Source organism: Lichenostomus cassidix, chromosome 7, assembly GCF_008360975.1.
Source record: "Lichenostomus cassidix isolate B80296 chromosome 7, HeHo_3.0, whole genome shotgun sequence".
Taxonomy (NCBI): Eukaryota; Metazoa; Chordata; class Aves; order Passeriformes; family Meliphagidae; genus Lichenostomus; species Lichenostomus cassidix.
In genome coordinates this window covers 9,644,933-9,672,897 of record NC_139488.1, presented here as the reverse complement: position 1 = coordinate 9,672,897, position 27,965 = coordinate 9,644,933, and the positions used below count along the sequence as shown (strand labels likewise).

General features: G+C 41.0%; 2 protein-coding genes and 1 long non-coding RNA gene across 5 annotated transcripts in view; 2 read left to right on the top strand and 1 right to left on the bottom strand.

Moving 5' to 3' along the window:
* The first annotated feature begins 27 nt into the window (after nt 1-27).
* GTF3C3 (general transcription factor IIIC subunit 3) lies at nt 28-17,228 on the top strand. Of its 2 annotated transcripts, none has more exons than XM_085066088.1 (19): nt 28-216; nt 1,833-1,935; nt 3,038-3,234; nt 3,619-3,742; nt 4,255-4,446; nt 4,721-4,886; nt 5,439-5,586; nt 6,617-6,689; nt 7,702-7,782; nt 8,805-8,908; nt 9,496-9,667; nt 10,111-10,313; nt 10,895-10,996; nt 11,882-12,017; nt 12,667-12,904; nt 13,272-13,462; nt 14,094-14,218; nt 15,446-15,598; nt 16,510-17,228. In XM_085066088.1, the coding sequence occupies exons 1-19, from the start codon at nt 118-120 to the stop codon at nt 16,630-16,632; spliced, it is 2,730 nt and encodes a 909-aa protein (XP_084922214.1). In that variant the 5' UTR covers nt 28-117; the 3' UTR covers nt 16,633-17,228. The 2 variants fall into 2 exon arrangements, with proteins under 2 accessions (XP_084922214.1, XP_084922213.1); XM_085066087.1 differs by having other exon boundaries at nt 7,696-7,782.
* On the bottom strand, nt 14,213-22,628 carry LOC146434493 (uncharacterized). The gene is made up of 3 exons (XR_014853416.1): nt 22,012-22,628; nt 20,407-20,520; nt 14,213-14,747 (listed from the first exon to the last, which is right to left on the bottom strand). It is a non-coding gene; the product is annotated as an uncharacterized LOC146434493 (long non-coding RNA).
* The window catches only part of HECW2 (HECT, C2 and WW domain containing E3 ubiquitin protein ligase 2), a 172,333-nt gene continuing 161,719 nt past the window's right edge, over nt 17,352-27,965 (top strand). Inside the window, exons 1-2 of one of the 2 annotated variants that reach the window (XM_085066073.1) lie at nt 17,352-18,791; nt 23,271-23,458. The gene's annotated coding sequence lies outside the window, so the exon portion shown is untranslated. Of the gene's footprint in view, nt 18,792-22,548; nt 22,676-23,270; nt 23,459-27,965 lie in introns of those variants that run through there. The other variant, XM_085066072.1, reaches the window with a different exon arrangement.

Here is a 27,965-nt window from a genome sequence, read left to right as displayed (position 1 = left end):
TCGCGCTGAGGGCTGCGCGGGCTGCGGCGGGCGCCATAGCGGCACGGACCGCTCCCGGTCCCTCCCTCACAGCGCTCCCCCGCTCCGCTCTGCGCAGCGCCGCGCCGCGCCGGGGCCATGTCGGGCTTCAGCCCGGAGCTTATCGAGTACCTGGAGGGGAAGATCTCCTTCGAGGAGTTCGAACAGCGCCGCGAGGAGCGCAAGAGCCGCGAGAAGGTGAGTCTGCCCCGCTTGGCCGCCGCGCGGCCCGAGCCGCCACCCTCATGACAGCATCTTGCAGGGCACGGGGCGCTGCTGGGTGTGTGGGGAGCTCACGATCTCTGCCTCTGGGCTCAGCCAGGGCTGTGTGGCTACGCAATCACGAGCTTATGCGTACAGATCAGCAGAAGGTCCCGGTGCGGTGCCGGCAGCGCAGGCCGTGTGCGGGGAGCGCAGGGCAGCGCTGAGGGTCCCATTGCTGAGGGTCGCACTGCTGAGGGTCCCATTGCTGAGGGTCCCATTGCTGAGGGTCTCGCTGCTGAGGGTCCCATTGCTGAGGGTCCCGGTGCTGAGGGTCCCATTGCTGAGGGTCCCATTGCTGAGGGTCACACTGCTGAGGGTCCCATTGCTGAGGGTCACACTGCTGAGGGTCCCATTGCTGAGGGTCCCATTGCTGAGGGTCTCGCTGCTGAGGGTCCCGCTGCTGAGGGTCCCGGTGCTGAGGGTCTCGCTGCTGAGGGTCCCGCTGCTGAGGGTCTCACTGCTGTGGGTCCCATTGCTGAGGGTCCCATTGCTGTGGGTCGCACTGCTGAGGGTCCCATTGCTGAGGGTGGCACTGCTGAGGGTGGCACTGCTGAGGGTCCCATTGCTGAGGGTCCCATTGCTGAGGGTCTCACTGCTGAGGGTCCCGGTGCTGAGGGTCCCATTGCTGAGGGTCTCACTGCTGAGGGTCGCACTGCTGAGGGTCCCATTGCTGAGGGTCTCACTGCTGAGGGTCACAGTGCTGAGGGTCTCGCTGCTGAGGGCGGAGGCGCCGGGCCGACAGCGCTCGGGCAGCACTGCCCAGCGCGGGGAATCGGGTCTTTGGGTCAGAGCAAGGAGCAGCTTTGGCTATAAACTCATCCCGCAGACACTGCTGCAGCTCCCCCGCCAGCATCTGTGCGAGATGTGAGCGAGAGAGATCTCAGATCTCACACACATCTCAGTGTGGCTCCGCGTTTGACTGCTTGGCAGCGGTAAATATAGGGAGACACAACTGTGTGGCCGACAGCACGCAGGCGGTGTTATTGAGAGAAAATCTCTGTGATTTATCGGAGTGTTGCAGTTTACTTTAACTTTGCCGTTTTTCTGTCAAAATGCTACTGAATTTCCGCATTTCTTGGTCTTCAGAGAGCAGATTCAGTAGAGCTCAGCTCTCATGGAAGGACAAGTATTAGCCTAGGGCAGCATCCTCAGCGTATTGATAAATGCTATTTGGATGTTTTGTTTTGTGTTTAAAAAGACAGGCTTCTGGAAGGATTTGGCACACATAACTTTTTTTTTTTTTTTTTCTAATACAGTCAGCTATGCCTTCTTACCTCACTGTAATGCCAAATAAGCAATGGACTGACTGGTTTCCAGTCAAAAGTAATGTGAACAGTCACCATCTGAGTCATCTCACAATGACAAGAATATAAATGTCTTGAAAGCAAGTAATGCTGGATTTATTAGCTTAAAAATACAGTGCTTAACCCACCTGTTTCACTGGCAGTGCCAAGGCTGGAAAGCCACAGTCCAAATGGTAACTGTAAATATATGGGAAATAAAAATGAGTCATATAGAAGGCTAATAACTGATATTGTTGGTGTGTGTAGGATGGTGAAAATGCATCTGCTGAGGAAAACGAGGAAGATATAGAGGCTCCATCTTCATCCAGAAAAGCATCTGGGAAATCCCAAAGTCAGGATGAAACTGATGGTAAATGTTTTTGACATCATCATTTGTATTTAAAAAGGCATTGGAAGCATTTGTTCTTTGATAACTGACTTCATAAAAACCTGGCTCTATTTTTTTCCTTCTGGTCTCTGAAAGGACTGAGGTAAAAGGGAAATTAAGTTAATAATTAAGGTTTTTTTCAGATGGGGGGGAGAAAAGTCTTGGGTTTAGATGCTTAATATTGAAGTCAGAAGAAAAGTAACCAAAAATATCCAAGTTGAAAAAAATAACCATAAACTCAGTTGTAGTCTCCAATTGCCTCTCCTTTATAGGTAGTACATAATAGACTTGTTTTTCAGTCCCAGCTTGATACTGTGGTTATTTTTTTTTATACAGGTCCCCAATCCCCCAGCTCAAACCTTTGAACCCTACATATTTGGAGTATTGCATATAGATCTGTGGTCAGTTATAACCCTGGGTTAACTTACTAATGAGAAGTTGTAAATAAAAAATGTGAAATTTAAAAAAAATACATGCATTAATTGTATTATTATGTATGAGTACTACATATTTATTTACGGGTACATAGCATTGTTTTTCTTATTTATTTTAAAGAATTCTGTTTTTCTGGAGAAATGCAAATTATCTGGATTTTGCATTTACATACGTTTAAGGGTACTTAAACATGGTTGTCTTGGATAGAATGGTTACAAGATCTTGTTTTAAACTACTTCTAAAAATTGGTTACTGTATTCTACTGTGTAGTAGAATTCTCTGCTCACTTACAGCCTCTTCAGCTGAGAAGCTTAGTGCAGCCATCCAGCTCAGTGCTTGGGAATGGCTTAATATTCTTCTGGACCGAGAAAAATGTTGATTAAACTTGTGCTTCGTTCTGTGTGTTCCTCTGTGCTTTCATTTCAGAGATCCAAAAAATGTTATAGGCTGGGCTGTACCAAGCACTGGTGATGAATAATGCAGAGCTTTAAAACCAAAGAGGCTGGTAATAGTTTTTGTGCATTTCTGCAGGCAGCATTCTTAGAGAATAGCTTCTTCAAGTGGGCTGCTGTTTTCTCTGCTCTTGTCTAGATAAGCAGCATATACTCTTCATTATATCATAAACCTATTTTACTTCTTTCTCAACCAGGAGAAACAGCAGATGGGGTCAGTAAATCTGTTCATCGGGTCTTTGCATCCATGCTTGGGGAGAATGAAGAGGAGGAGGAAGATGAAGAGGAGGAGGAAGAAGAAGAGGAGGAAGAAGAAACTACTGAGCAGCCTACAGCTGGAGATGTTTTTGTTTTGGAGATGGTTCTTAATCGAGAGACCAAGAAAATGATGAAAGCAAGTATTTAAACTTTCATGTAACTTCCCTGGAGCTCCTGACTATAGTGCATAAATGCCACTGTGTGAGACTTTTAGCTGCTTGCTGAGAAATTTGCCTGAAAGTAGTTCCATGTGGGATAATTCTAGTTATGCTGATGCTTATTATACTGTCTTTGGTTTTTATAAAATCACTGTAGTTTACTGTTTGAAAGCTTTCAAAAATCATGAAACCTGTTTTTCCGGTGTCAGGAAACTAGGAACATTAGCAAATCTTTTGGTCAGTCATTTAATATTGCTAGTACTTAAATAACATGGTAATAGGTTGTGTTAAGCTCAACAGGATGTTTCCTGAATTTGGGCACAACTAACCTTGGACAGAAATAGTATCCCTTTTCCATTTAGGAGAAAAGACCTCGCAGCAAACTTCCTCGTGCCTTGAGGGGTCTGATGGGAGAGGCCAACATCAGGTTTGCTCGGGGAGAGCGTGATGAGGCCATTCTGATGTGCATGGAAATCATTCGACAAGGTACGGGTGAATGGGCAAACTTTTGGGCTAAGGGTGGGGTGAGGTGAGGTTTCCATGTGCAGGAGGAGGATTCAGTGTGGCTTCACTGAAGATGCAAATAAACAGGACAAGCAAAGTCACTGTATAAGTAGTATGGAATTGAGAATTTGTGGTGCATTTTCTTTATTTTTTTGCTTATAAAAGGAAGTAGCACCCCAGTTCTGCAGAGGCCCAGGCCTTGGCTTAGCTTTATGCAGTTTGCTTTTATTGTCTTTGTAGATGCAAGGTATAAACATCAGCATGACTTTACAGTGTAGAATAATACTATGAATGGTTGTTGTTAGATTCAGTCAGGCTGTTAAATAATTTATAGAAAGGAATCAGAAACTTGTCTACAAGTTTTCCCTGAATTTAAACAGCGCATGTGGGTGTTTCGTGTAATTCTGATACCTGTTCTTTGAGAAAGGCAAGTTACTTGTTTCCAGTGTGATTTAAAACAATAAATCTTAGTCATTCTTTTTGTCTTTTCACAGCTCCTCTTGCTCACGAGCCATTTTCCACTCTTGCCATGATCTATGAAGATCAGGGTGATATGGAGAAGTCGCTACAGTTTGAACTGATTGCAGCTCACTTAAATCCTAGTGATACCGAGGAGTGGGTTAGACTGGCAGAAATGTCACTGGAGCAGGACAATATTAAACAGGCTGTTTTCTGCTACACCAAAGGTAATGTAGCAAACATTTTAATAATTTAAAATTAATGCTAAGTGCTAATGGCAGTCATTTTGTTTTCTTCTCCTTTCTAGTTTAGTTTGCTTCAGGGTGTTAAGATTCTGTTAAGATTCTCTGCCTGGACTTTGATAAAAGACTAATGAATCTGTAGTACAGGATGTCCTTGCAAAAACCTTGTGCATGTCCATTAACAAGAATCAAGGAAATGAATGTGAATCCATTTTTGCCTTTTTATAAGCTGCTCATATGCTGGTGCTTCTTCCTGTAGCTCTGAAATACGACCCAACCAATGTGCGCTACCTGTGGGAAAGATCCAGCCTGTATGAGCAGCTGGGGGAGCACAAGATGGCCATGGATGGCTACCGGCGCATCCTGAACCTCCTGGCTCCCTCCGACGGAGAGCGCTTCATGCAGCTGGCCAGAGACATGGCCAAGTGAGTTGGGTTTACACACACTGCAGTTTGCTTTGCCACAGGAGGCTCCTGGTTAAAGGGTGTAGCTCTCCCACAGTAGTTTTTGCTACCTTTTTAACTGCTTTGCGTCATTTCTTGTGGTGAGCTGTTACTGGCCTGTTTCAAAACAGTTGAAGGTCTTTTCATCTTTGTGTTTTTGAAATGTACCCAGAAATGCAAAGATGTCTATTATAAAAATATTATTATTGAAGGTTTCTGAAGCCAGAAACCAGGTTAATGTGGTGCATGATTGATGCCTGGCTGCAGTGGGGGAGACTGTGATGGAAACTCCAGCGATGTCCTAACAAATAGGGAAGAAAAAGATTGTTAATTATTTGAAATGCGTAGAAGTTGTCAGCAGGTGTAAGGAAAGGAAAAACACCCCCTCTCTCACTTTCTTTTGTAACTTCCTCTTGCTAATGAAAATCTTTGCTAATAAGCTAAAATAAAAGACATGAAAATCCTTTTGCTTCTGTTCAAAGTACATGTTGTCAGCTATGTCAATATCTGTGTGTCGTATCTTGTGTTGTATAGGAGTTACTATGAAGCCAATGATGTGACCTCTGCTATTGAGATAGTAGAAGAGGCCTTTACCAAACACCAGAGCCTTGTGTCCATGGAGGATGTTAACATTGCAGCTGAACTATACATCTCTTCCAAACAGTACGACAAAGCTTTGGCGGTACGGACAGTTCAGTGCATTTCGGTGTCATTTTCAGCACCTCTTTGTCAGCCAGAATGGATAGTTTATGTTCCTGCAGTGCCAAAATATGGTCCTGCGTCTATAAAGACAGGGCTCATCAGAAACAGACTGCTTGCTGTTAGTTCTGTAGTAATTAGCATTTAAATAATTGCTTGGATTTAATAAATTGAGAGCTGATAGACTTGTACATTGTTTGAGGTTTAAAATTTTGGCATCCTTCCTCTCTTTTCTATAGTGGCTAGAATCTTAGTAGTCAGAGAAGACCTTCAGGCTGGTTTTGTGAGTAATACCAGCAGGGATCACTCTCTAAGGGGAAGGTTAAAATAATGACACGGAATGGTCTAATGGCTCAAATGCAGATTGTTGTGCTTTATGTGGCATACTTGTGTTACAGCTAATAATTTATGCATTAAGCACTAAGCATGCATTCCAGAAAGATGATATGTCTTGACTCTAAGGCATCAGGAACTGGAGGAGATTGCTTATCTGTTCCAAATTTGTTAACCCTTACTTTTGAGGCATATTTCCAACTTGATTCAGTCTGCCTTTGAGAAGGAAGATGTTGGTATTTGGCCATTGTTGTACTTTCGAAGATAGATTGAAAAGACCCTGTAAATTGTGACTTATTATTGTGAATATTCTTATTTGCTGGTACTAAATTACTTAGGGCTTTTTTTTCCTCCTTTAGATTTTATTAATTTCTCTCTGTCAGAGCACAGCATCATGAGCCTACAAACAATTCCTGTGACCCTTTTTTGTACGTTTTCCCTTCTTAAATATCAATCAGTCAATTTGATGTACACAGTATTTAGCTACTGAATTTATTAACAGAGTAGAACTGTAGCCACAGAACCATTTCCCTATTTCTTTTTGAACGTTCTGCTTGGGCAGATTAATGCAGCTTTTCTTCTGGTAACTTTTGTGATGTCTAAAACAGCTGCCATGTAGGCTGGTTACTTTATTTATGCTTTAAATCTTTGAAATGATCCAAGTTACTTATCTGTTTTAGGTTATTACAGATTTTACGGGAATTGTACTTGAAAAAAAAGTACCAGAAAAAAGTGCAACTGAGGAGAAAAAGGGTAAGTAGCTATCAAGTGGTTACCATGACCCTGCTGTTCATGTGATATGACATCTTTCCATTACCTTTTCAACCCCTGGATATATTTTGCTGCATTGTTGCCAGGCTTTTCTCTATTGAAACTTAAGAGTGCTCTTAGTGAGTAACATGGCATGACCTGAGCTTGCTGTAAGAAGTTACTCTGGTGTCCACATAGCCCTGCTGACTCATTAAAGACAAGAGCTGCTCTCCAGGCAGCTGGAGGCCTCTAAGTATTCCTCTGAGTGTTTACATCAGACCACTATTTCTACCAGCTAAATAGCTTCTAAAAAAAAGATTGGAATGTAAGCTTAGGGGCAACTAGATTCAAGAGTATGAACCTTTGACCTAAGACTAATGTTCTTGATAAATCCTGCTTCTGTTTTTAAACATCTAACTGAAATCTAGGCATACTAGCTTGTAATTTAATGAAGCAGGTTGTCTTTGAGAAACCTGCTTTATGAAGGTCATTTCATCTGAAAATGTTTATTTACACTGTAGAATGGACACAGCACATCAACTCCTTAAGCAGAAAGTCTGTTTTGTGATTAAAGTGGTTGTTTCAGCAACCTGACCCAACCCCAGTACAGCTATAAGATATTTCTGTTGGCTTTTTCTTTGATCAACCAAGTAGAAATGCAGTTGATTTATGAAAAACTGTCCTGATAGAGACTTTTAGCAGATAATTTATAAGAAACAAAAGTATAAAGAGTCTAGGAATTAGAACACAGCATTTCCAAGTTACCTCATGTGCAATTGGTTAAGAGAAAGCTTCGAAAATAGAGCTTGGTTTTCCACCCTCTGTTGCTTTGAAATTTTTGTGACTTTTATAACTGCTTCCTGCTGTGCTGTCCTTAAAAAAATGCCAAAGCAACACAAGAGGACTGGGTCCACTTTTCAGAATAAGCTGCCAATCGATTATGGATTCAAAAGCAAGTAACTTTGGCGTAGCTGGTGCTACTGGATAATCTGATAACATTTTAAAAAAGATACAGGTGCAGCGGTAGAAACTCAGGACAGCCAGAAGGCAGTGACTGACAACCAGAGTAATGCAGCTGCTGAGTCCAGTGCTCCAGGTAAGTGATTTATTTCTTTAATTTTGTTCAAGTCTATAAACTGATCATATGCTTAGGAACCAGCTTGCAATCATAAAACAGCTGGGAGATTTCTTCTAACAGCACAGAAACAAGGCTTCATCCAGAAAAGGTTTCTTTTGTACTTTTCCCTTACTCAGAACTTCCTTCTAACACAGCCAGACTGTTTTCATTTTGTAAAAATGTATCAGGAGGTGAATGGTTACCCTTGTGCTGGGTATTACAGTGTTCAGAGAATGAAGAATTAGTCTGCATGGTGTGATTTGCAGTAATGGGATGTGGATGTACAAGATAAAAGGGAAACCTTAGGCTGGAAATCTGAGTTTTCTCAGGTTTTAGCAATCACTCTTTGAATGTCTGGTGTAAGCACTGAAGAAGAACTTAACCAGGAGTTAAGGAGGTGTCATGACTGTGTGTGAAGGACCTGTGGTAATGGAATTTGACTGTGTAACCTTTCACTTGCTGGCATTGTCATGGCTAACTGCTTTGCCTCATGTTTGCATTCTGGTCAGATTGCATTGAGTCTACCTGTTGTGAAGTTCTGTAGTTAACTCTGTTTAACACTGTGTTCAAGCAGTGGCTGGTACACAGGACTTAGCTTGGCAAGAACAAGAACCTTAATACAGGGTATTTCCTTAAAAAAAAAAAGGAGAAGAAGGTACAGGTGCATAAATTATTAAAGGAAAGCTTTATTAAGCAAGTACCTCTTGAGCAGGCAAAGAGTCTAAGCACATATCCTATGGAATCCTGCTGTTGAAGTCAATGCAGACTGACAGCACTTCATACCTCACGTGGAACTATTAGTCTCAGAGACAGTAGAAAGATGTTGCTCCAACTCTTGGTAAAGATAAAGGAGGAGAAAAAGAAGGGGAGACAAACACTTGCTAGAGTTGATAAGAATATGTTCTTCAGTGGAACTGAACATGTCCTGGAGGGAATGTGGTGCTTGTGAAGTGCTTGTTAAAGCCTCTAGGTTCAGAAGGAAATTCTTTATCTTGTCACAGCTGTGGAGAAGGTCAGCTGCTGCATACCTGAGGGTGTTCCCATAGACATCACCGTCAAGCTCATGGTGTGCTTGATTCACTTGAACATTCTGGAGCCACTCAGTGTAAGTGGAAACCAACTCAGAATGGGGGGAAAAGTTCTAAGAAATTACAAAAGCAAGTAATTGTTCCTATTTTCATAGACTGAGATTGTTGAGAGAGCTGCAGAGATTCTTTTTGGTTCTCTACCACTCCAAGAGAGAAACCTTGCAGACCTGTCATAGCAGAAACAATATCTTTGTCATTAGAAATTGTGCCTCCAGTGGAAGTATTACTAAAGCACAGTTAGGCTGTGACAGGCCCAGGGCCACATTGCAATGCTATTGAACACTAAGGAACACATTTTCACTTTGTTTTATGCCATACTAAATCTGAAGACTGTTCTTTCATAAAGGACGCTCCTCACTCATGGAAGCTTTAACCCAGTGGATGTGTGAAATGGTTAGGATAGAAAAACATGGCATTTTTAGGAATTCTGAATTTCAGATATTTTATTTTTCTCTTCTGAACTGACATTTAAATAAAACTATAGTTCAGGATGCAAATAGAATAAAAGTCATAGGATAAAAATGTAAGCTTCCAATAACCATGCCTTAAAGAAATGTTCTCATTGATTATTTGTGCTTTAAGTGTTTGTGTGGTTTTTTTAAAGCCTCTTTTGACTACTCTGGTGGAACAAAATCCAGAAGAAATGGGTGACTTGTATTTGGATGTCGCAGAGGCATTTCTGGATGTTGGAGAATACAACTCAGCGCTGCCTCTCCTGAGTTCCCTTGTCTGCTCAGAACGATACAACCTGGCTGTTGTCTGGCTTCGGCATGCAGGTGAGAAGGGGCAGGACTGCTGAACATGTGGGACTGAGACATGGTTATACAGTGCTGAGCATTTCCAGGGACCTTTATCCAAGATCACAGGAATTTTAGATTGACTGGTTCAATGATAATTGGTATTTGCAGAACTATAATTGGAGTTTATCATGACAACTCTGTCAAGCATCTTTTTGCTCTTCATATACACCGAAATTTACATCAGCTGACAGTACTTTATGTTCATGTAAGTGAGGCAGCATCTATTCTGCATTTCATCCTGTGTCAGCTGATGATGTTTGAAGCGGAACTGTAGATGCATCAGTGCATAGATCTGAATATTTTTACTTAAAAATACATGTTTTGCATGGCTTTACTAAAAATATATGTTAACTTACTTGCAAACTTTGAAATACTGTTTTTCTGCCACTAAAGTGTTGTGTTGCTTTTGGTATTTCTAGAGTGCTTGAAGGCTTTGGGACACATGGAGCGTGCTGCAGAGAGCTATGCCAAAGTTGTTGATCTTGCTCCATTGCATCTCGATGCAAGAATCTCACTTTCAACACTTCAGCAGCAGCTGGGCCGACCTGAGAAGGCTCTGGAAGCTCTGGAACCAATGTATGACCCAGATACACTGGCTCAGGATGCTAATGCTGCACAGCAGGTGGGTAAAGTGTTCTCTGCTTCCATTTAGGATGTGTTGTTCTGCCAAACTGTGCTAGTAGTGCAAGATGTCTGCACAGGACCAGGGATTCAGACTCATCTCACCATGGTGAGCCTGCAGAGCGCAGTGACTGATTCATTACAGTGTCAGGGAGACATCCTCCTGACTTTCTCCCTGACTCTTTCCCTTGTCCCACCTGATAACTTCTGTGCAGTACACGAGCTTTTGGCCACCAAGAGCCAGTTGTGACAGCAGTCACTGTACATCAAGTTGAGCAGCAGTTGCTACATGTGAACTACATGGTTTGGCCTCTACTTACTGTAAGCAGAGGTTCTGAATCCCCTCTCTAGAAGTACCTTCACCATTGGTGAGAGTTGTGCCAAATTTCTCTGAAATTGGAGAATTTGGAACAGTAACTACTGAGAACAGTTTAGGGAGAGCTTACCTGCTGCTGCAGGTTCTTACAGCTTTCTGGAAGCTTTTACAATCCTATTAGTACTGTAGTGAGTCAAAATCATTTGTTTTATAATCTCACTCTCTGTGCAAGAGGTTGAATAATGATGATGTTCACTGTTGTTCAGGAATTAAAGCTGCTCCTCCATCGCTCCACGCTGTTGTATTCCCAAGGCAAAATGTATGGTTACATTGACACATTACTCACAATGCTGGCAATGCTGCTGAAGGTAAGCCAGTCTTTCCATCTGCACTGTAAGAAATGTGACTTGGGTCAAGACAAACAACAAATGAACTCAGGAGGAAAGCTAGTGAGTTTTTATACGTAAATGGTTTCATGATTTTGTTAGATAATAATCTTGCTGGTAGCCTGCAAAACTGGTGTTCCTGCCTGTAGTGTTCAGAACAGAGGACTGTTTGTGTGTATAATTGTTGATACAGTGACTTTAACTCCCTGTTCTCAGTGTACTTAAAATCCACTGAATTCTAAAGCTGCTTCTTGCCTTTTTAGCATTCAGCAATCTTTTGAGGTGTTGATACTGGCTTCTATTTCAACAATTTTCTTTTAAATTTATTTTTCTTTTTTTTTTTTGGTGATAAAATGACAGAATTTGTTTAGCCAGTAAATACAGTGGTGGCGGTTCTGTGTTAATTGTTTTTTGTTTGTTTTTAAATAGGGAGTAAATGAGGGGAATATTTAGACTTCCATTTTATCCACCTGGTCAGCACCATGAGTATTGTATTATACTGGTTGAAATAGCTGACTCTCCACATGCTTCTGAAACTGATAGAGAAAGGCATTGTTCTTCTTACACCTCTATGCAAATAGTCTAGATTTCAATATACCCAGGGATGTTCCAATCCCAGGAGAAGTCTTTTTAAGTAGTTTTAAGAGTTTGTATCTTGCTTTTACTTAGCCTAGTTTGCACTGGAGCATGAGCCAATGCAGAGATGATATTCCTGTTGGGAATGTTCTCTCTCATGACCTTGCTGTATGGTGGTGTCACAGACTGTTTTGGGATGCAACGTGAGCAAGATGGAATCAGCCATAAAGCTGCCGTTGTCATAGGATGTTATATTGTAATCTGAAATGCTGCCCTTAAATTTGTTTCTAGGTAGCAATGAGCAGAGCTCAGGTGTGTTTGATATCTAGTTCCAAATCTGGAGAGAGACACCTCTATCTTATTAAGGTGTCGAGGGATAAAATTTCTGACAATGATGACCAAGAGACAGCAAATTGCGATGCAAAAGGTAACAAATAACAGATTGTTTATTAAAAACAAAGCAACAAGGTGAACTCCATAGTTCTGAAAAATGATAGAAATGTTGCTATTTTGCATGCTAAATCCATGCAGTTCATATTAACATTGCATTATTTCTAGGGCAAAGAAGGCAGCAAAACTGAAGATAATATATCTTAAGGGAACAGTCCCCTTTCAGAGAAGAATAGTAAAATTACAGAATACTTCAGATTGAGAAGGGCCTCTAGAGATCTTATGGGCAAACATTCTCCTCAGGGCAAATACATATGCAAATCTAGAACATAATACATTTTAAAAGTGGTGTGATTTTTTTTTTTTTAGCTGGCCCAGGCTTTGTTGAGTCAGACTACATGTTCTTAATCACTGTTTGATAAATTAGGAAGAGTAACTTCATTGCTTTCATGTAGTATGTTTACAGCTTGAACTGGGTGTATTAGTTGCCCTTTGTTCCCACATTTTGAGTGGTTTTTGCTGGTGTTTTACAAACTGCCCTTAAACTGAGAAAAAGTAAATAGTTCATGTTAGCTGTTAGTGCTACAATGTCTTTGAAAATACCAAGTTGATGTATGCATGTATTTAAAAAAAAATTGTATTTCTTGTTCTAATTTTTCTCAACTTTCTGGATCCAATATTTTTAGCAATTTTTGCTGTTCTCACAAGTGTTCTGACAAAAGATGACTGGTGGAACCTCCTCTTGAAGGCTATATATGCCTTGTGTGACCTCTCCCGGTTCAAGGAGGCAGAGCTGCTTGTGGATTCCTCACTGGAATATTACTCATTCTATGAGGATAGACAAAAACGCAAGGAGCTGGAGTACTTTGGGCTCTCTGCTGCCATCCTGGACAAGAACTTCAGAAAAGCTTACAACTATATCAGGTAGGCTGCTGGGAAGGTAGAGCACTCTGTGCTGTAATTGCCTCCAAGGAGGATGTAGTCACACTGCTGATGATACTGCTGAAGGAAGCAGGCTGATGCTTTTCAGCCCTGGCTAGAAGAGAGAAGGCTACGTAAACTACAGGAGCTTTCCAGTAGCCTCAGATTCCAAAAGTGCACAATGCAGTTGGTTGGTTGATTTGGCCAGAACCATTGGTTCCGTTTTTCACTCTCATCTTTGCCTCAGTCACTGACCTTCTCTTTGAGTGTCTTTTCTTTGTTATCTTCCCTGAACTGCTGAGATTTTATTGAAGATGCAGTATTTACTACATAGCATTTACTAACTTGCTGCATCCTTGTCATTCTGTAGAATCATGGTAATGGAAAATGTCAATAAGCCTCAGCTGTGGAACATCTTCAATCAAGTCACTATGCAGTCCCAGGATGTCCGTCACCATCGCTTTTGCCTCCGCCTGATGCTGAAAAATCCTGACAATCATGTGCTGTGTGTCCTCAATGGGCACAATGCCTTCGTGTCTGGCAGTTTCAAGCATGCTCTTGGTAATATCTTTCATGTTCTAATATCAACAAATAGAACAAGTGAAAGTTTATAAAAAGAGAAAGATTTTTTTTTCATCAGAAAATTATAGGTTCACAGTGCTAGTCTGGTGCTTTAATTATTTTGTACACAAATCAGAGCATTGCTGAAGGGTTTTGCTAATAAAAATTAAGCTGGCACATTCCGAGTTTAGCACACATGGCAAATATAACTAACTTGCAAAGATAATTGGAGGCTAATGATGATAATAAGGACAGAACCAGCCCAATTTAAACAGCAAATACAGCTGGTTGCACGTTTTAAGCACGCCTTTGAAGTAAACCTACTGCTTTCAGTCAAGTCCTCCAAATGTCACATTTAAATCCCAGCAAGGACCACGTTTGCCTTCTGTGTCTGATTTTCTGCTTCCGTTTTTACATTGCAATTTGCATTCTTCCTTCAGAATCCAAGGGGTGCTGAAAATACAGCAGCAGTAATTTTCTTCTCTGTTTTTTCCTGTGTATTTTGATGTAGGTATATTAAACTCTTTCTTTTCTTAGTTCACACTTCTAATTCAAAGATTTTCTTTCTTCCCCTGAATTCTTAAGAAATGCTTTTCACAACCCACATCTTGATTCATTTATTTGCTTTTAGGTCAATATGTACAAGCATTCCGTGCAAACCCAGATGAACCTTTGTACAGTCTTTGTATTGGCCTGACCTTCATCCACATGGCCTCTCAGAAGTATGTGCTGAAAAGGCACGCTCTTCTAGTACAGGTGAGGCATGGTGATTTTTGTTACCCACAGTGTTTCCTGGCTTTGTGTCTTGCAGATGGTCGTGGCTACAACACACTCTGTTTAAATAATTTTTCATAATTAATATGTCATTTCAAAAGAGGGAAGTGCTAAAACATGAGCACATGAATATGCTTTTGAGCTATAGTTACACCTATCTGAATCTCCTTTCCTAACGGGTAAAGGTAGCTTGTTACTCACATTGATGTTAGCAGCTGCCAGCTGTTTGTGAAAATACTACTAATTTCTTGGTGGCTGTAATCTGGATTTCCTTTCAAATTTTTCTTGGCCCGCCTTGGTCTGAAGAAATGCTGTAGAGTGGAATCTATCCCACATGCCCTTTTTAGACAAGTCTCATAAACTGCATTGTTGAAGCAAATTTACAGGCTTGGAAAGCAGGGGTTTTTCCCCCTTTAGGTGCCTCTTATTGCTCTCTTTGTAAAGATCTTGGGAACTCCAGTTCAGCCTTCCCTCAAATTTTCAGCTTCCTTATTCACATTCTTCTGTTTGTCTGCAAGATCCAGTTACAAACCACAGGCTGAGTACTCCCAAACAGAATCTTGAAAGTAATTTCCTCTACTTTCCAACAAGTATTTTCATTAACTTGAGATATCGTTTAATTCCTGTAACTGCTGAGCTCAGAGTCAGCACAATATGGTGAGGATCCTGAGCTCTTGTGTCTTCTGAAATTGGTGAAGGACTGTAGCTTGCACTGATCTTGACAAAAGCTACAGGTCCCCAACTACTCTAGTACAAAACAAGTTATGACAATGTCCAACTTCAAGACATTTCAGACTTACAAACTTTGGCCTAATTTTAATGTTTCTATCCACTTTTTTTTTTGTAACCAGCCTGTCTTTCTTACAGGGGCTGTTCTCCTTTTATAACATATTTATGTTACCCCCTGGCAGTACAGTTCCCTGCTCTCTCTTTTCTCATTTCCTGCTTACTATACTCAGTGATTTTACATAATTTCTTGGTGCTATGATAGTTAATTAGTAATTCAACCATGGTGACCTAAATTATGATCATTAGCTGCTTGTGTCTGAACTAATTCCTTATATTGAAGAAGGTACCTTCTCTGATTACCAACGTGGTCCCTAGAAAGAAGGTCCTCTATTTACAACAGACTCATCACCTTCTAAAGTGGTAATAAACCAAAATGCACTGGAGAAGAGGAAAAAGTTGTGTGCTTGATTTCACTTCCAGGGATTCTCCTTCCTTCACCGGTACTTGGACCTGCGTGGACCATGTCAGGAGTCTTTTTACAACCTTGGCCGTGGCCTTCACCAGCTGGGATTGCTGCACCTGGCAATCCACTATTACCAAAGAGCACTTGAACTTCCTCCTCTCACCTTAGAGGTACTGTAACTTTGTAAGTTGTGGACTGAGAATAAAGTCAGTTTAACAATTTCTTAATCGTAGTTAAAATAGGTACATAAAATGTGTGTAGTTGTGTCTCCTCCAATTTCTGTTTTAATTCCTTGTCACTGGAAGCCCAGATCTGATTGTCACCTGGTAATGTGTTTAAACGTGTTAAGTTCAAAGGTTTATGAATTTTGAAGGATTTACTCACAGCCTGAAGCAGCAGCAAAAAGGATTGCTAACCAACTTTACCTGAATAAGTAGCTGACCTTTCTGTATATTACATGCAATAAATTATAACTGGAAGTTCTGTATACTCACCCATGCTATAAAACAGCATCCTGGAGCAAGATTAGGAATGCCTAATTGCATCTGAGCCATGGTTTAGCTCTAATTGATCTGTATTGAATCCTAATTGACATGTCGTACATTCACAAGTCTGGTCTGAGAAAGTTTTTGCTTAGCTGTGGCATGGATAGGTAGAAACAATCTAAGTGTGTTTAGAAAATGGGCAGGGTTGGTAAAGTAAGAGCTGTGAGTGTTAGCCCTGGGAGTTTAGAGCAGCCGTCTTGTGACCATGTAAAAGATTTAGGCAGTATTCACATTCTGGTTGGACAAACAAATAGTTTGCATACAAAGACAAATTAAGGTAGCACTTTGCTGGTTTATGAGCTGGCTGTTTAACTTGGCAGCTCGTGTTTTGAGTGTGTAATTTTACAACTCTTTGGTGATTAACAATATGATGTGGAAACCCCCTAAAGACAGAGAGCACAAGGAATACTTCTTCTGTTTCCATACAGCTGAAAGCCTTTATTAGCCATGAATATGTAATTTGATTCCACTGTCATCTTTCAAGTTTTATATAATTTTTGCATATTGATAATTTTCTTTAATCATTATTTTTACAGGGAATAGAAACTGATCAGACAGACTTGAGAAGAGATACTGCCTTTAACTTGTCACTCATTTACCAGAGCAGTGGGAATGCCAGAATGGCTCGGAAGATGTTGTATACCTATGCAGTTGTGTGATGAGGTTTGTGCAGGTGGAATTGATACCCTAGGATTGACCTTTGCACTGTGCAGTGCTGGGGAAGCTGGTTTTAATGACAACTTTTGCTGCAGAGGGTGAGAGACGTGGTTGGTGCCGTATTGTGGCTTTGTGGACTTCTGCTTCTGACATTTGCACTGTATCACGTCTAGATGGGAACTGGCTGTTCTTAGCACACCCCTGACATGCTCACAAGTGACTGGTTTTAGCTCTTCTTTGGTGCACTGCTCTCTAACCTGATATTCAGTCCTGTATATAGAATCAGATGCTGAAAACAGAGGCCTGGTGTGGTTTGCTGGGGTTTTTGAGGGGGAAAATGTGCAGTATTACAACTAATTACCAGTGAGGTTGCTGAAGAAGCCATATTCACTGGTGATGAGGGTTTTTTAATGTGCAGCATTAAATTACTATAATATTGAACCATCCTAGAGGATGAAGAATTCAGTATTTCAAGATCTTTAAAATAGTTCATATTCCTAGCAGGTTTTGTATTTGAAGGGGATTGATTCTTGTTTTATTGAAATTAATGTGACTTTTGTTCTTTTTCTGAACTTGTTAATAAAAATTCTGAGGTTAATGATGTTTACTTGTTCTCAGCTAACATATATCCTACTGAATAGGACAAACCTAAAGCCATATGGCATACACCTAATTTTAATGAATTTAATGAAATTTAGTTTAAATCACAATTTAATGAAGCTCACGTGTGTTTAGCTTTACTGGTGTGCTCAGCCACTCCTTTGCCCTCAGAATAGCAATTTGCCTCAAGGGAGAGAGGCTCTTGAATTAGTCTGGAGTCCTACCATTTAAATTACAGTTTAGGGCCAAATTTCTGGAGGAGCAGAATGAGACAATTCCAGGGTGTCCACTGGCTGCCCCTAGGCTCCAGAGGCATGCAAGACTTTCCTCCCTACTAAATGAAACAAGTATCACAAATAACATGTATCGGTCCCACTGAATTAATAGTGCCATGGATCACAGAGGAGGTGGTGAAGAGCTCTATTGAATGAGGTCAGAGTGCAGCACCACCTGTCCTGAAGCCAGGTCGTATCGACGCCATGTGGAAGAGTAGGCTGTGATGAAGATGAGCTGATCTTTGGTCTTGAAAACTGTCCACGTTGTAATCATCTTCAGCACATAATGACGTAAGTCTCCTGCTCTAACTACTCTTTCAAACAGTCTGTCATTCCACAGTAGGACAGGTTGAACAAATTCCACTAATTCTTACGAAGGTAAGGTGATGTGTGGTGGAACATCACACACCTAATGAATTCCTTCTATGCTCCTAAAATAGCCCAAGGCTTATGTTCTCTTGTGACCCAGATATCATCTCCCATTATAGGCAGCCAGTCCTGCCAGTTCCTCCCTGCCCCAGTCACATCGGCATCCAGCCACAGGCGCATGACTGTCTTCAGTAATTCACCTGAGCCCTCTGCAAACCAGTCCTTGTTTTGATAGCATCTGCCAAGCCTTAGTCTAAAGCTGGTGAAAGAGAAGGGATGAAAGCAAATGTGGCATATCAACAGCATATGGTTTACAGTGATGACAAATAAAGAATAATTGTTTTGTTATAAGTAGTAGTTTTAATATCAGCCTCATAATGCAAAGAACCTGAGTCAAAAAGACAAGGTGAGAGGTCTGAGTTAATTTAAATCAGATGTTAGGGTTTAAACAAGAATTCCTAGCTTACCTATAGGAAAGGTGCCCTGGGAGCACCTTTTATCTGAGGTGGCCTCAGCAATTCGCACCTGTCTAACTGCCAGATCAAGTAAAGTTCCAGATTCTTCCCCAGCCGGGTGCTAGCACGGAGTCTCCTGGCAGCAGGTGATGCTCTCCCAGGGCTGGGAATCACCTAGTCAGATGAGCTCATTTCCTGCACAGCTCACGTGGGCCTCTCCAGGGGTGAGCTGGAGGCCTGGTCTTGGCCCTGTGTGTCCAGGGAGATATGAGGAAGAGGTTCCTTGCTTTTTCTCCTGGGAAAAGATGCACTGTTTTATGGAGCTGATGACTCTTTGGAGAATCTTTGTTACTACTGAAGAAGAGATGAAGTTTTAGCAGTTTAATGCTGACATCTCTACAGAGCTAATTACATAGCTATACAAGAGCTAATTATGAAGGCTGACAAACCTACCCAAAGAAGGTAAGCATGACTTTTGGAAGGGTGTCTGTAGAGGGCATGGACAAGGGAAGGTAAACCACTGAAATGGAGGTGAATGTAGAGGAAAATAGACCAGACACTGGCTTTCAGATGAGTGCTAAATGAAAATCAAACTGAAATCCTAAACTGAAATCCTGACTGGTAATGGGCTGCCAAGTACCACTCAGGTCTTTTTTCTTTGCTTTCCTCTTTGAAATGAATGTGCTTGCTTTTTTTAGCTTCTTTTTGGAGTTGCTCTCTTCGGAGCTCTTTGGCTCATGGTTTTTCAGAACTTGTAGCTGCAGGCTGTCAAACTTAGATTTGAGCCACTGGTGAGTTGCTGCTTCTAGGCCAGTTGTGATTTAGGCAAGATGGTGCAGTTAGAACTGCAGAGAGGACAGTGAATGTGTGCTGTGTTCCACGTTTGAGCTTTGCAAGAAGGGCAGGAACAGCACACCCTTCACACCTTTCCCCTGTACACAGGGGTGGGAGCTCTGTGATGCCCTCTTTGCTTTGCTGTGAAAACAAGTTGCCCCTCTTAGAGGGGTGATGAAGTCAACATGGGTCTCCAATGCAGGATAAAATAACAGAAGCATAGTAGGAAATGGGGGAAAACAGATGCTGAATGCCACAAACTCCTGAGAAAATGAGGGAAGACTTAACTTTGTCTGACAAACGCTGTAGAAATACTCTTTTGCTATTAGGCACTCTTTCTAATCATAGAACAATACTTGGACTCATGAAGCACCATGTACGGGCTGGGGCACCTTTATTACTTTTTAAAATTTTACTTTATGCTGGTTAATACTCCATAAACATCTAATCCCTTAGATTTTCACACCAAACTACTACAGTAATCCATGCAGGCTGTAATAATTTTGATATTGTGATAAAACAGTGCAAGAAGGAGGTGATGCAAGGACAAATGATTCTCAGAGCAGGGGGGTGTGGTGGGTGGTTTTGCATGATGTCATATACAGTCACATAAGAGCAGCACAGGGGGGCAATTTACTTGGCCACAACACTCCTGTTTGGTTGGATAAAACAGATATCCTGACCCTGATAAAACCAACAGGCATGCTCACCCTGATAAAAACAATCACTACACATTCTGTTCTGTTTGAAGAAAGGTAGAAATCTTTCCACCACTGTCCGAAATTCTATGACATAGCTTTACATGACGTAAAGCTTTGCTTTCTGCTTATTTTTCATTACCACCACAGTGTGCCACCCTCTTTATTAATGAGAATTTTTTAAAATAAAGTTTTGTGTGTTTCCAGTCCTTCAACCAATTTTTACCCATGTATTTTGTTTTAGTGCCCCCTGGTGGCTCTTAGCCATCCTACTCTTTTCACCCGTTAAGCAACTTTATTATCCCAAATCCTAGAGATGCTGCATCAACAGCATCTTGACTCCCAAACGCAGTATAAGCAGAATTGAAGACGATTTTGATACAGAACTCCTACTATGTGTTTGACACTACACAAATAAGTAGATAAAATAAACAAGAACTTCCCTCCAAATTATGTACCAAAGAGCTCAGTTTAAACAACATTATCTTAAATGAATAAAAACCAAGTTTCCCCTTTGACCTGCAAAATAGGATGCTGGGAGGTACCTGAAGTTTTCCTTTGTCACAGGTCAGTTTATTCTTGCTGTCAGACTGCTCTGCCAGCACCAGTTGCATCTGCTGCTGGGCACACTTGGGGAAAAGGGAGCAGAAGTCACCACACTGTAGGAAAACAAAGCAAAAAGGGAAAAAAAAAAAAGGTGCTCCATCTATAAATTGCTTCAGGTATAAATTTTTAATTACATGAAACACTAAAACATTTAAAACCCCAAAATATCCAAATGGCATAAATTCCTCCAAGACCAGCTTAATTTTAGGAGCAGCTGTTCAAATTAGTACAATTGTCCAGATGGCCACAAGAAGGCCACTGTCTGAGAAACACAGCCAACAGAAATAGAGAGATGAAAGAAACCTTTGACAACAGGGAACAGAGAAGAAAAAAATAAACAGAAGAATAACAAGGCATGGACAGAATTAAAATAACTTCGAAAGACTATAGAGAAAATTTTAAAAAGGCAACATTTTAATGTTTTGAATGCTCTATTGATTAATATTCTTTATCTGAAGGAATACAACAAAGGACTTCTGTGTCAAGCAGAAAAAAGATATCAATATATTACAGACTACTGTAGAAATGAAACTTTAATTATCAAATGACAGACATTCAAAAGATGTTTCAGCTAATTTGCTTTAGCAGTGTGATTTTAGGACCTTATCAGCAACTAAGTGTTTCTTAGGATCTCCAGTGTAGGAGACTGGTCATTACATCTAGCACTTTAAAAACAAAATGGTAAAAGCATTGGTAGCACAGTATTACTAAGATTTTACTCACCTTTTCTGGAACCACTTTTCTGGATCAAGTACCCTGATCTAGATGACAGACTAGAGAATGGGAAAAAGTTAAAAATGGGAATGAGGTGTCAAGTGCATAAATCCCCCCTTTTCTTTTTTTTTTTACTACCTGCATTTTTTGGATTCAGTTCCTTTTCTGTCTGTAGCCAGAACAACACTTTCTAACAGACATGTTTGGTTCACCAGTGTTTCACAGGTTTCTCCCACACCTGCTACTCTGTGCTGCAGGGGGCTAATGGCTGGGTGGGTAGCAGGTGTTTCTGGGATCTCTGAGTGGAAATCTTGGGTAACTTGCTCCAGGTGACCCTGCCTTGGCCGGGGAAGGATGGAGAGGGGGTTGGACTAGATGATCTCCAGAGGTCACTTCCAACCCTAACAATTCTGTGACTCTGTGAAAGGACTGAGGCTGAAAAGGAGGAAAGACTGACCTACTCTGTGCGTGTTCCTGCCCCACAGGGACCTGCAGCAGCTATGGCTGAGGCACAGCCCATGGTGGCCACCACAGAGCATTGCTCTTGCTGGCTTCCCCCTCATGGAGTGACAGCATATTCTGAGCTGGAGAGGACCAACAGGGATCATCGAGTCCAAACCTTAGCCCTGCACAGGACACACCGAGAATCACACCCTGTGCTCCAGAGCAGAGTTTTTGAGCTCTGTCAGGCTTGGTGCTTTGACCACTTCCCCGAGGAGCCTGTTCCAGTGCCCCACCACATTCTGGGTGAAGAATCTTTCTCTAACATCCAGCCTAAACCTCCTCTAATTCAGCTTCAGGCCATTCCCTCGGGTTCTGTCAGTGGTCACCTCAGAGAAGAGATCAGTGTCTGCCCCTAATCTTCCCCTGACGAAGGAGTTGTGACTGCAGTGAGGTCTCCCCTCCAGTCTCCAGGCTGAACAGAGCAAGTGACCTCAGGTGCTCCTCATTAGGGCTTTCCCTCAGGGCTCTCCACCATGTCGTGGCGCTCCTTTGGATGCTCTCTAACAGCTTCATGCCTTTTTTCACATTGTGGTGCCCAACACTGGACACAGGAGTCAAGGTGAGGCCGCAGCAGAGCAGAGTGGGACAATGCCCTCGCAGGCCCGGCTGGCTATGCTTTATTTCATCCCCGGCCCGCTGCGGCCCTTCCCGGGGCCAGGCGGCCCAGCTCGCCGCGCCTCATGAGGGAGCCCCGCGGGGCCGGGGAGCGCGCTGCTGTGAGGGGAGCTGCGATGGCTCCCAGAAACCCCAGCAGGGCTGTGTGAATGAGCTGTCGCCTCAGCCTGGTGCTTAGATGGCGCTCGTAGTGCGGCATTTCACAGCAGAACGCTGAGGGGTTGGTTTAACGCCGGCGTTTGGAGGCTCACACCTCCGCAGGGAGCTGCGCTACAGCACCGTTCTGGCCTTCGGGCTAAGCGTTATTGTCATAACTGATGAATTTATTGCATACCAAGTGATGTGCAAGGGGGAATGGCTGGAAGCTGGAACACAGTAAGTTTAGACTGAATACCAGCAAGAAAACTTGGCTGTGAGGGTGATGAGGGGTGAGGCACTGGCACAGGCTGCCCACAGGAGTTCTGGGTGCTCCATCCCTGGAAGTGTTCGATGCCAGGCTGGACAAGGCTTTGAACGACCTGGTCTAGTGGAAGGTGTTCCTGCCCACGGCAGGGGGTTGGAACGAGATGATGTTTAATGTCTCTTCCAAAACAACCCATTCTGTGTTCAGCTGGGGCCCTAAGCAAGAGTAGTGTTTTGTATTTGTAGCCATTTGGCTTGCAGTCATTTAATAGAGGTACACCGATGGGCAGTCGTACTGAGTTACACTGTCTCCACTGTACATCTGAGGTGTGAGGCTTTTAAAATTTTACCTCTTTGGTTACTGGGTTTCATTTTTATGCAGAGAGGGAAATTAATTTTGTAGCATTCTGGTTAGAACATACAGCTGTGAAACTGGGAAGTCTTCTGTCTGAAGTAGGCAGCAAGTAGTAATGCTATAACTATGAAGCTTTAGATGTTCTGGGGACTCAAGCAAAGGGGCTAAGGTGTTTGTCCTAGAGATTTAGAATATCTTTTTCACTTTTGACAGCTCATATGGCTTCTGAGGAACATCTGCATACGACTCAACTCCTCCGATGTACTGGCCAGGGACCATGAGCAACTAATTCCCAGCTGAGGATTTTGCTCAGGATCAGCATGCAGTGTGATATCATCAAAATACCTTTCAGGGACCCATCACTTGGGCTCAGCTTTTCCTGAAACTTCTAATATGTTGAGGTAATACTGTTGCTATCATATACATTTGGGGTGAACTGTTTTGTAGGGCATGTAGAGGTACTATTTTTAAATATATATCTGGAATGGAAAAGTAAATTAAAAAATAAAAAAAGCCTGTCTGTAGATGGCAGCAGAGAGGAATGATATTTATTAGACCCTCTAAACATGGTGACTATGCATTTTATAATTTGTGCAACTGCAGCTGGTGGCTCTCCATTAATGCTGAAAATTTTGCACTTATGAATATAATTATTTTGATTTAAGGATCTTTTGGCATGACTGTTTATTTTGGAGGATGAGTTGGAGCTTTTCTGAGCAAAGAGGGTGACTCTGCAGACAGGTCAACACTGCATTTGATCAGTGCTGTGTATGTAATAAAAAGATCCTCAGCTGATGTAAGGATGTCATTGCTCCACATGAGAATTTTCTCCAGAAAGCCTTTGCCTGGGGGATGTTGCTAGGAGGCTTGTGGAGAAATGTGGGATGTGAGGGAATATAAAGATCACTTGGGAAAAAGGAGATTAAAATGATAAATTAAGTAAAGCTGAAGCTTCTCACCTAAGGAAGGGATGCATAAATAACATTGTTTTTATTGTGTAGTTTCTCAGTAACTGTTGGTGCTGTATTAGGCTGGTCATTAATAGGAGGATATTGATACAATGGCAATGTAGGGAGGCATGGTTTATGCAGTAGAATAGTAAATATAGGAGGTGAGGACATAAAAGAGCAACTGATATGTGGGTCAAATGGAAACTGTATTTCAGAGATCCTTTTATGAGCTGAGGTAGGGTAATGCTATCTGACAGAAAGATGGGTAATTCTGACAGCACTTTATAAATTTTGAAACAAACAGATCAAATGCTCTTCTTAATTTAGTGTGCGTTAGGAGAACTGCTTGATTGGAGCTTTTTGTTCCCATTCTTTATTTTACTTTCAGAATTAGTGTATATATCAATAAGAGTTACTTCATATAAAAAGTAGGAGTAAATCATATACATCAAAATGGCTGTAGCATGTTTTCCATGGGAAACTTTTAAGATGCCTGTGATCAAAGGATTGAGCATTGAAAGTTGAAGTTAAACAATCTGATGTTCTTTTCTGCTCCAAATATCCTGTCCAACAGTTTCACAGGAGCAGTCAAAATAACCTAAAAATAGTATTTTATTTTTAATATTGTTTATATGGTAGTAGGAGATGCGGCAGGCAGGTGCATTATGATGATAGCCCACCTACTTTTTTTCTTAAATCAGTATCATTTCCTCTATACTTCACCACCTATATATATGACTGCTGGAATCATATACAAAGTTGCAAGCTAAAATGGGATAGAAGAATGTTTTGATATGTAATTAAGAACATTCAAAACATAGAAGAATGTTTTGATATGTAATTAAGAACACAGATGTACCTTTGATTCTTATCAAAACAGCTGTGCTTTGTGTGATGAGTACAGCAGTGCTCATATCTCAGTAAAGCTTTCATGTAAGTAATATGTAAAAATCAGACAATTCATATAATGTTTCTGTTATTTTTGCAATATTATGGCTCCAGATTTGTTTGTTTGTCTGGGGGTTTTTTGTTGGGGTTTTTTTTTGTGTGTTTTGGTTTTTGTTGTTGTTGTTTTGTTTTCAATTAACTTTTTAGTCTGATTTCAGATTTTTCAGGGAAGGGGGCTTTCCTTGGCAAGTTTTTCCCTATTCCTGTAGAGCTCACTGCTTAAAGGTGCTTCTGCATTTTCCTTTCTTGTAATAACATTTTCTTTTAGTTATTTATTTCTTTTAGTTTTTTTACTATTCTGACAATGTCTTTTAATTTCTGCTTAGATTTACCATGTGTTTTTAGATAATTAAGTGGTACAACTGTCATTAGTTAGCAAAGTTTTATTCCTGCATAGGTAAAATACTTTCCTGCTTCACAGTTGCATTGATCTTCTTTGAATTCCTTCTACTGTTTTGAGGTAGATCTGAAGTCTTTGTTCAAGGTGGAGTCTGAGCTGCCAGCACTGTGGCAGTGCTTGTCTTTAGAATCCTTTTCATCTCACTCAATTGCTTGCTTATGCAGAGCACTTTGGTATGAAGGTAAATCAGAGAGCAAACTCTGTTACAAATATCTCCGTTTTGGATTGCTCGGGTGGTATGAAAGAATGCTGTGGCAGTAAGAGGAACTTGCAAGTTTGAATTGAGAGGTGGAGTAAATCAAATCTGCTGAATTGGATCAGTTTGTTCATCCAGGTTAGCATTCTGCAAAGGGAGGTACTTTGTAGGGGTGAGAGCCTCAGCTCTATGCTATCACTGCTGTAGATCTGGTTTTTCTGCGGGTTGCTTCAATCAGTATATCCCTTTCTTCTAAATTGCCCATTTTTATTGCATCAGATGCAAGTTGTAGAAATTGTTAGCTGAAAGTTTCCTCTTCAGAACCCTCTGTGATTTTTCTTTGTCCTGTCTGCTGTATGTTATCATTAGTGAGACACTGACTTCTGAGTTTGCTTGGCCTATGTTGCTGGACTCCAACATACTTTAATTCTTGTACAAGCATATATGTGGATTTTTAATTTATTCTCATCACTTGGACACTGAGAAGGCTTACAACATAAATATAATGAAAGAACTGCTCTTTAATCTGTCCTTAAAGCTCTCCTATGTTATCATGTCTGCAAAACTTGGTAAGAATTTAGGATATCAATGTATTTCTACCACTGTGATGGTTTATTGGCAGTAAGTCTGCACTTTGTGGTGCTCAGTTGGGTTGAGTCTGCCTGTTTTTTGTAGCAAGATGTCAGGTCTTTGGGAAAGCTGGAGATCAGCTTTTGAGTAGAATGTCATGGAAAGATCATCCTTGGATTAGGGTTATTAGCTGCTGTGGAGTTTTACAGTAAGAATATTACTAGATATTTTACATAATAATATAACATTGTATGTGTTCTATATAATATGTTTTTACTCCTTAATCTGAGAATAATATGTAATCCTTATTTAGAATACCATACAAAGAGCAACATTTTGTTTTTATCTCACTATGCTCACCTGTCTCAGATCTGACACCCTTTTTTCCACTTCCCCTATTTTTCTCTAGTGAACTAATACAATATTTCTCCAGTTTGAGAGCTTTGTCTCAGACAAGGAGAGATAAGAGTCAACAATGCAGGTGGACAATAGCAGAATCCTTAGATATCCAGGTCAGGTGTACAATCAGTACTGCTGACAGAAATTAATCTTCTTGGTTTTTTTCAAGTATGGTATAAAAATGTGCAAACCAGTGAACATGGTGTTTTATAGAAGATGCTATTATATTAAAATATTACTCAGTAGAAGACCACTTTTGTTTTTCACTTTTCTAATTGTCATTTTTACAGCGGTGGAAAATTCATATGCAATGCAAATACTCTTACTTGAGTGCCCACTTAGGTATTGCTGGGCACTGATGATTTTCTCACAGGGCTAACTGATGTCATACAACATGTGAAGGAGTCCCAAGCCAAGCAAAACCAGCTGGGATACTTGAGGTTGTTTAAAATGGCACCAGACACCTCTTGTAAGCAACTAGATTCCATCAGAATATCCAAGATAAAATGTGCAATATATGATATCATGTGGAAAATGAACATATTAGGGGATTATCAGTGTTTTACTCCTCTTGAATAGTTTCTTTGTTATCAAGATCAGTTTTATGAAAACAGAATTCAGACAGGTATGATTAATTTCTTCTGTTTGTTTTCCTGTCTGAGATATTTCCATAATAACTTTAGCATCTCTCAAATGTCAGATGTCACACTGAGAATTACGAGGTTAAGGACGTAGACACAAGGACCAAATAAACTAAACTCTGATTTTGTATGAAGACTTATGTCTCTAATAAGAAACATGCAAGGACGTGATTCTGTCTGTATATATGTGTGTATACACATATATGCAGAAAATATAGTAATGAATTTGTACCTAAGTTGTTATTTAACTAATAACACTTCCTGAATTATGTGGTACTTTTCTGTCTTATCACTTTCTCCTAGAAGGCTTTGGTTTTTTAGTGTGCTGCTGAGCCAAGACTGAAAGCTTTAAATAAAAGAAGACTTGAGATTTAGATGTGCAAAAATACTGATCTGACAGATCCTCACATGTAGTTTATCTTCACGGGAAACTGCAGTAACTGTAGCTCAGAACAATATCAGACACATTTTGAATATAAATACAAGTTCTGCAGCAGTATTCTGTCTTTACTTTGTAGGCACATAAGAAGTCTCTCGTTAAAATGTTCCAAGAATGAGACTCGTGTTTTTCTTGCTTTTGTTTTCCTTGCGATGTCTTACAACTTCAGTAATTAAACAGTTAACATGTTGTAAACATCATGTACAACGTTCTGGCTCTGAACATTCATATTCTCTAAAAAACAGAGGATGTCAGTCTTTTCTGCACAATTTTGTGAACAGAATAAGTAACCTTCTCAAACTTCATTGTAATGAATATTTCAATAGGTAATATTTCTAGTGTGCAAATGCATATATGAGAAGTGT

Bases quoted from the DNA above. Each gene is read 5' to 3' on its own strand.
- GTF3C3 (XM_085066087.1), top strand. From the start codon at position 118: ATGTCGGGCTTCAGCCCGGAGCTTATCGAGTACCTGGAGGGGAAGATC. The intron at 12,018-12,666 runs GTAACAAATAAC...CAATATTTTTAG, and splicing joins AGCAAATTGCGATGCAAAAG to CAATTTTTGCTGTTCTCACA. The intron at 14,219-15,445 runs GTGAGGCATGGT...TTTCACTTCCAG, and splicing joins GGCACGCTCTTCTAGTACAG to GGATTCTCCTTCCTTCACCG.